Below are 8,300 nucleotides of genomic sequence, written 5' to 3' on the forward strand. Positions count from 1 at the left end.
GGAGCAGTCATACAGGAGTAGCAGTCATACAGGAGGAGCAGCCATACAGGAGGAGGAGCAGTCATACAGGAGGAGGAGTCATACTGGAGGAGGAGCAGTCATACAGGAGTAGCAGTCATACAGGAGGAGCAGTCATACAGGAGGAGCAGCAGTCATACAGGAGGAGGAGCAGTCATACAGGAGGAGCAGTCATACAGGAGGAGGAGCAGTCATACAGGAGTAGCAGTCATACAGGAGGAGGAGCAGTCATACAGGAGTAGCAGTCATACAGGAGGAGCAGTCATACAGGAGGAGGAGCAGTCATACAGGAGGAGGAGCAGTCATACAGGAGGAGCAGTCATACAGGAGGAGGAGCAGTCATACAGGAGGAGCAGCCATACAGGAGGAGGAACAGTCATAAAGGAGGAGGAGCAGTCATACAGGAGGAGCAGCAGTCATACTGGAGGAGCAGTCATACAGGAGGAGGAGCAGTCATACAGGAGGAGTAGCAGTCATACAGGAGGAGCAGTCATACAGGAGGAGGAGCCGTCATACAGGAGGAGGAGCAGTCATACAGGAGTAGCAGTCATACAGGAGGAGCAGCCATACAGGAGGAGGAGCAGTCATACAGGAGGAGGAGCAGTCATACAGGAGGAGCAGTCATACAGGAGGAGCAGTCATACAGGAGGAACAGCAGTCATACAAGAGGAGGAGCAGTCATACAGGAGGAGCAGCAGTCATACAGGAGGAGCAGCAGTCATACAGGAGGAGGAGCATTCATACAGGAGGAGCAGTCATACAGGAGGAGCAGTCATACAGGAGGAGCAGCAGTCATACATGAGGAGCAGTCATACAGGAGGAGCAGTCTCACCTTTGTCTGTGCGGGAGCGGCTGTCCTCCATCTCTTTCTTCAGGTTTTCCATCTGCTCCCCGATGTCCCTGCTCCTCTCCTCTGACTCCTTCAGCTTACTGAGAGACAGACAGGTGAGGAGAGACAGACAGGTGAGGAGAGACAGACAGGTGAGGAGAGACAGGAGGACAGACAGGAGGACAGACAGACAGAAAGACAGGTGAGGAGAGACAGACAGACAGACAGCAGGAGAGACAGGAGGACAGACAGACAGGTACCTCTCCATAGCGATGTTAGCAGCTTTGCTCTTCCTCAGTTCGTCCTGCAGAAGCTGCTTCGCTCTGATTTCTGCGTCCAGCGCCGACTGAAGCTCCAGACGAGCAGACATGTCCAACTTCTGACTGCGACGCACCTTCCACAGGGGGTCCTGGGGGGTGCGGGGGGGGGGCAGGGACAGGGGAGGACAGGGGGGGGCAAGGGGGGAGACAGTTACAGACAGAAAAGACGTCTTCATTTCGTCGTTTATCTGGACGACACAAAAAATTATTCAAACAGAGCAGCCAATCAGAGCAGCCTTTAAAACAGTCATGTGACCTCCAGTGGGTGGGGTGAACGATGATGTCACTGATGGCTACTGGGTGACATGACATCATTATATGACATAATATGATGACCCTAAAATAGGGCCAGAATACCATGAGAACCCTTACTGCTTCAGGGACCATTAAAGTCTCCTTTAAGGGACCATTAAAGGCTCCAGAGCCACAGATTGCCCCTCCTCAGTCCCTGAAAGTACGATGTAGACGAGACAGACATGCGAGCCAATAGCCATGCAAGCCTTTTAACTCCGCCCTTAATGAGGCAGAATGAATCAGGATTGGCTGCAAGCAGTGACTGACACACTCACCCTCCTGTCTCCACCAATAGGAGGCCAGGGCTTCTTAGGGGGCGTGGCCATTCCTGACTCTGGCTGAGGCAGCAAGTCAAAGAACAATCAACACATAAGAACTACGGACTAGAATACAGACATGATCCTATACTGGTTCCATACTGGTTCTTAACTGGTCTTATAGTGGTTCCATACTGATCCTATACTGGTTCAATACTGGTTCCATACTGGTTCCAAACTGATCCTATACTGGTTCCATACTGGTTCCATAATGATCCTATACTGGTTCAATACTGGTTCCAAACTGATCCTATACTGGTTCCATACTGGTTCCATACTGGTCTTATACTGGTTCCATACTGATCCTATACTGGTTCCATACTGATCCTATACTGGTTCTATACTGTTTCCATATTGGTCGTATACTGGTCCTATACTGGTTCCATACTGGCTGTATACTGGTTCCATGGTTGTGAGAATCTTTGTATTTTTGTGTGTTACCATAGGTCTGGTTCCCAGGCTGGAGCTCCGCAGTGTTTCCAGCTCCTCCGTCATCTTGGTGGCCAGAGCCTGAAGGTAACCCCGAGCGTCCTTTTCATCACTCACCCTGAAAAAAGAGCACACAGGTTACTGAGAGCTCCCCCGGTGGTCAGCCCCAGGAACTACAGGACTCATACTCCTCCCATGGTCAGCCCCAGAAACTACAGGAGTCATACTCCTCTCATGGTCAGCCCCAGGAACTACAGGACTAACACTCCTCCCATGGTCAGCCCCAGGAACTACAGGACTCATACTCCTCCCATGGTCAGCCCCAGGAACTACAGGACTCATACTCCTCCCATGGTCAGCCCCAGGAACTATAGGACTCATACTCCTCCCATGGTCAGCCAAAGGAACTACAGGACTAACAACCCTCCCATGGTCGGCTCCAGGAACTACAGGACTCATACTCCTCCCATGGTCAGCCCCAGGAACTACAGGACTAACACTCCCCCCATGGTCAGCCCCAGGAACTACAGGAGTCATACTCCTCCCATGGTCAGCCCCAGGAACTAGAGGAGTCATACTCCTCGCATGGTCAGCCCCAGGAATTACAGGACCAACACTCCTCCCATGGTCAGCCCCAGGAACTACAGGACTCATACTCCTCCCATGGTCAGCCCCAGGAACTACAGGACTCATACTCCTCCCATGGTCAGCCCCAGGAACTACAGGAGTCATACTCCTCCCATGGTCAGCCCCAGGAACTACAGGACTAACACTCCTCCCATGGTCAGCACCAGGAACTACAGGAGTCATACTCCTCCCATGGTCAGCCCCAGGAACTACAGGACTCATACTCCTCCCATGGTCAGCCCCAGGAACTACAGGACTCATACTCCTCCCATGGTCAGCCCCAGGAACTACAGGAGTCATACTCATCCCATGGTCAGCCCCAGGAACTACAGGACTCATACTCCTCCCATGGTCAGCCCCAGGAACTACAGGACTCATACTCCTCCCATGATCAGCCCCAGGAACTACAGGACTAACACTCCTCCCATGGTCAGCCCCAGGAACTACAGGACTCATACTCCTCCCATGGTCAGCCACAGGAACTACAGGACTAACACTCCTCCCATGGTCAGCCCCAGGAACTACAGGACTAACACTCCCCCATGGTCAGCCCCAGGAACTACAGGACTCATACTCCTCCCATGGTCAGCCCCAGGAACTACAGGACTCATACTCCTCCCATGGTCAGCCCCAGGAACTACAGGACCAACACTCCTCCCATGGTCAGCCCCAGGAACTACAGGACTCATACTCCTCCCATGGTCAGGCCCAGGAACTACAGGACTCATACTCCTCCCATGGTCAGCCCCAGGAACTAGAGGAGTCATACTCCTCCCATGGTCAGCCCCATGAACTACAGGACTAACACTCCTCCCATGGTCAGCCCCAGGAACTACAGGACTCATACTCCTCCCATGGTCAGCCCCAGGAACTACAGGACTAACACTCCTCCCATGGTCAGCCCCAGGAACTACAGGACTCATACTCCTCCCATGGTCAGCCCCAGGAACTACAGGACTCATACTCCTCCCATGGTCAGCCCCAGGAACTACAGGACTCATACTCCTCCCATGGTCAGCCCCAGGAACTACAGGACCAACACTCCTCCCATGGTCAGCCCCAGGAACTACAGGACTCATACTCCTCCCATGGTCAGCCCCAGGAACTACAGGAGTCATACTCCTCCCATGGTCAGCCCCAGGAACTACAGGACTAACACTCCTCCCATGGTCAGCACCAGGAACTACAGGACTCATACTCCTCCCATGGTCAGCCCCAGGAACTACAGGACTCATACTCCTCCCATGGTCAGCCCCAGGAACTACAGGACTCATACTCCTCCCATGGTCAGCCCCAGGAACTACAGGACTCACACTCCTCCCATGGTCAGCCCCAGGAACTACAGGACTCATACTCCTCCCATGGTCAGCCCCAGGAACTACAGGACTAACACTCCTCCCATGGTCAGCCCCAGGAACTACAGGACTCATACTCCTCCCATGGTCAGCCCCAGGAACTACAGGACTCATACTCCTCCCATGGTCAGCCACAGGAACTACAGGACTAACACTCCTCCCATGGTCAGCCCCAGGAACTACAGGACTAACACTCCCCCCATGGTCAGCCCCAGGAACTACAGGACTCATACTCCTCGCATGGTCAGCCCCAGGAACTACAGGACTCATACTCCTCCCATGGTCAGCCCCAGGAACTACAGGAGTCATACTCCTCCCATGGTCAGCCCCAGGAACTACAGGACCAACACTCCTCCCATGGTCAGCCCCAGGAACTACAGGACTCATACTCCTCCCATGGTCAGGCCCAGGAACTACAGGACTCATACTCCTCCCATGGTCAGCCCCAGGAACTAGAGGAGTCATACTCCTCCCATGGTCAGCCCCAGGAACTACAGGACTAACACTCCTCCCATGGTCAGCCCCAGGAACTACAGGACTCATACTCCTCCCATGGTCAGCCCCAGGAACTACAGGACTCATACTCCTCCCATGGTCAGCCCCAGGAACTACAGGACTAACACTCCTCCCATGGTCAGCCCCATGAACTACAGGACTCATACTCCTCCCATGGTCAGCCCCAGGAACTAAAGGAATCATACTCCTCCCATGGTCAGCCCCAGGAACTACAGGACTCATACTCCTCCCATGGTCAGCCCCAGGAACTAGAGGACTAACACTCCTCCCATGGTCAGCCCCAGGAACTACAGGACTCATACTCCTCCCATGGTCAGCCCCAGGAACTACAGGACTCATACTCCTCCCATGGTCAGCCCCAGGAACTACAGGACTCATACTCCTCCCATAGTCAGCCCCAGGAACTACAAGACTCATACTCCTCCCATGGTCAGCCCCAGGAACTACAGGACTCATACTCCTCCCATAGTCAGCCCCAGGAACTACAGGACTAACACCCCCCCCCCCCAGGGACTCACCACTGGATGATTTCAGCTATCTGAGCCTCCCAGTGAGCCACGCTCTCCTTCTTAGAGGACAGGTCCTGCAGGTCGTCCTCCAGCTGCCGATTCTGAGCCGCCAGCTGACAGGAAACAGTCACACAACAGACAGGAGACAGTCACAAAGCAGACAGGAAACAGTCCCATAGCAGACAGGAAACAGTTACACAGCAAACAGGAAACAGTCACACAGGAAACAGTCACCTTGTCAGTTTCAGTCGTCAGTTTGCGGTTCTCTTCTGTCAGCAGGTTTTTCTCTCGCTCGTATTTTACCTTCAGAGCCGAAACAGCTTCATCCATCTCTGTTTGTCTGCAACACGCACAGAGATACACACATTAATACACACATTATACTTACACAGAGATACACACATTAATACACACATTATACACACACACAGAGATACAGACATTAATACACACATTATACACACACACACACACACATTAATACACACACATGTATTTATTGAGCATTAAAATGTTCACATCCTATAAAAGATCAAACTGATAAACACACACATCCAGAGTCAGAAAGCAGATCCCAATGCAGGTAGACTGCAGCTCCCAATGCAGGTAGACTTCAGCTCCCAATGCAGGTAGACTTCAGCTCCCAATGCAGGTAGACTGAAGCTCCTAATGCAGGTAGACTGCAGCTCCCAATGCAGGTAGACTGAAGCTCCAAATGCAGGTAGACTGCAGCTCCCAATGCAGGTAGACTTCAGCTCCCAATGCAGGTAGACTGAAGCTCCTAATGTAGGTAGACTGAAGCTCCTAATGCAGGTAGACTGCAGTGTGTGTGTGTCTACACAGTTTCTATACATTAAAGCTGGACCTTAAAGTCCACATGTAAGAGAAAGATCACTTCACCTAAACTAAAAGTGTCTGATATGACTGAGTTAGTGCTGGTTCAGGACTCACCTGTTCCTCTTGTCCTTGTCCAGGCGGTCTCTGAGCTGCAGCAGCTCCTTGTTGGCGGCCAGCTGGCCCCCCTCAGACTCCTGCAGGTCTTTACGCAGGTTCTTCATCTCAGAGGAGTGGGCCGAGTCTCTCCTCAGGAGCTCCTCCTCGTAGAACAGAACCTTCTTATCCAGCTCCGCCTTCAGCCGGGAAACCTCCTGTTGGGACTCTGGCCCCCCCGCTGCTACACCCCGACCCTGCTGAGACTGGAGACCAGAACCACAATGAGACCAGAACAACAGTGAGACCAGGTAACAACCAGGGCCAGGTCAGGGGTCAGGGGTCACTGACCTTCAGGCTCTCCAGCTCCGTCTCCAGCTGCTTGGAGTAAACTTCGCTGTGCTCCTTCAGCTTCTTCTCCTTCGACGCCTCGGCCTTCACATCGTCCAGCTGAGCCTCCAGCTGCAGGTCACATGACACCAGGTCAGAGGGTCACATGACACCAGGTCAGAGGGTCACATGACACCAGGTCAGAGTCACATGACACCAGGTCAGAGAGTCACATGACACCAGGTCAGAGAGTCACATGACACCAGGTCAGAGGGTCACATGACACCAGGTCAGAGTCACATGACACCAGGTCAGAGTCACATGACACCAGGTCAGAGAGTCACATGACACCAGGTCAGAGTCACATGACACCAGGTCAGAGAGTCACATGACACCAGGTCAGAGGGTCTTATTAAATACTTTAATAAAGAAATGAGTGTTCAGTGATCATTAATCAATAATCAATCAGCTGGTATGGATCACTGATCACTCTGACTTTATTAGTGATGTGTGTCGCCCCCCGGTGGTGAGCTGGAGGAACTGCACCACACAGACAGAACACATGCTGATTTATAAAGTTTCTAACAAAAAGAAAAAAGTTGTTTAATTTCAAGAAAACTTTAATCAAACTGATTCAAACATAAATTAATTTCCTGCTTCTGACAAACTGATTTAATTTAAAGGGATTTGATCAGCTGTACAGAGTCCTCACCGAGGCTCCAGCTGGGTATCGAACCCTCCTTACTGAAGGGCTTAGGGTCAGCTGTTTGAACCCTGAACGCTGCGATGACGTCACTTACAAACCACCAGCTGCTCACACACGCTGACAAATACTTATTAAATCTATGGAGATTATTCTGAAGGAGGTCCTGAGGAGTCTCACCTCCTTGCGGCTCTTCTCGGTCTTGCGAATCTCCTGCCTCATGGTGTCCATCTTCTGCAGGAGGTGCTCCGTCTCCTCCTCTTTGTCTCTCAGCTGACGGGACAGACGCTGCTTGGAGGAGCGCAGGTCGGCCATCGTCTCCGACAGCTCTGAGAACTCCTGCAGGGCCAACCTCCTCTGAGAGTGCGCCTCCTTCAGCTCCTTCGACTGACTCCTCAGACGCTCCAAAGACTCCACCAGCTGCTGCTCACAGAAAAGGAGGAGGAGGAGGAGGAGGAGGAGGAGGAGGAGGAGGAGGAGAGGGAGGAGGAGAAAATAGTGACTACAGGAGAATAATGACGGTGTTTTCTACTCTTTTTCTCCTGTGTCACCTGTCTACTGCTAACAGTAGTAGTAGTAGTATTATTAGTAGTAGTAGTATCAGTAGTAGTATTAGTAGTAGTAATGATACCTTGTGCACGTCGTCCTTCTCCTGTCTCAGGGTCTTCACCTGTCTGTCCAGGGTCTTCAGTTTGGAGGCGGAGCTCTCGTAGTCCTGTCTGAGTGTGACCGCCTCCTCCAGCTGGTGCTCCAGCCTATCAGAGTCTAGGACAGCAGGACAGGGGGCGGGACTTAAACCAGTACTACATTAATACTACAACTGCTTTATAGTACTACTAACGGTATTTAAACTACTATTACTACTGCAACTGTGCTACTACTGCTAGTACTACTACTACTACTAATGATAGTACTACTACTACTACTACTGATAGTACTACTACAACTACTGCTAGTACTACTACTACTACTACTACTACTGATATTACTACTACAACTACTGATAGTACCAATACAACTACTGATAGTACTACTACTACTACTACTGATAGTACTACTACTACTACTACTACTACTACTGATAGTACTACTACTACTACTACTACTACTACTGATAGTACTA

At 51.6% G+C, this 8,300-nt stretch overlaps 1 protein-coding gene across 1 annotated transcript in view; it reads right to left on the minus strand.

Moving 5' to 3' along the window:
• Nucleotides 1-8,300, minus strand: part of cdc42bpb (CDC42 binding protein kinase beta (DMPK-like)) — a 47,528-nt gene that overhangs the window by 21,940 nt on the left and 17,288 nt on the right. The window contains exons 12-20 of the mRNA XM_062437114.1: nucleotides 7,809-7,942; nucleotides 7,358-7,600; nucleotides 6,496-6,606; nucleotides 6,166-6,410; nucleotides 5,449-5,554; nucleotides 5,224-5,327; nucleotides 2,220-2,325; nucleotides 1,108-1,256; nucleotides 851-948 (exon numbers count right to left, since the gene is read on the minus strand). Of these exons, the coding sequence (XP_062293098.1) occupies nucleotides 851-948; nucleotides 1,108-1,256; nucleotides 2,220-2,325; nucleotides 5,224-5,327; nucleotides 5,449-5,554; nucleotides 6,166-6,410; nucleotides 6,496-6,606; nucleotides 7,358-7,600; nucleotides 7,809-7,942 (1,296 nt within the window). The remainder of the gene's footprint in view (nucleotides 1-850; nucleotides 949-1,107; nucleotides 1,257-2,219; nucleotides 2,326-5,223; nucleotides 5,328-5,448; nucleotides 5,555-6,165; nucleotides 6,411-6,495; nucleotides 6,607-7,357; nucleotides 7,601-7,808; nucleotides 7,943-8,300) is intronic.

This window comes from Scomber scombrus, chromosome 17 (assembly GCF_963691925.1).
Source record: "Scomber scombrus chromosome 17, fScoSco1.1, whole genome shotgun sequence".
Lineage (NCBI taxonomy): Eukaryota > Metazoa > Chordata > Actinopteri > Scombriformes > Scombridae > Scomber > Scomber scombrus.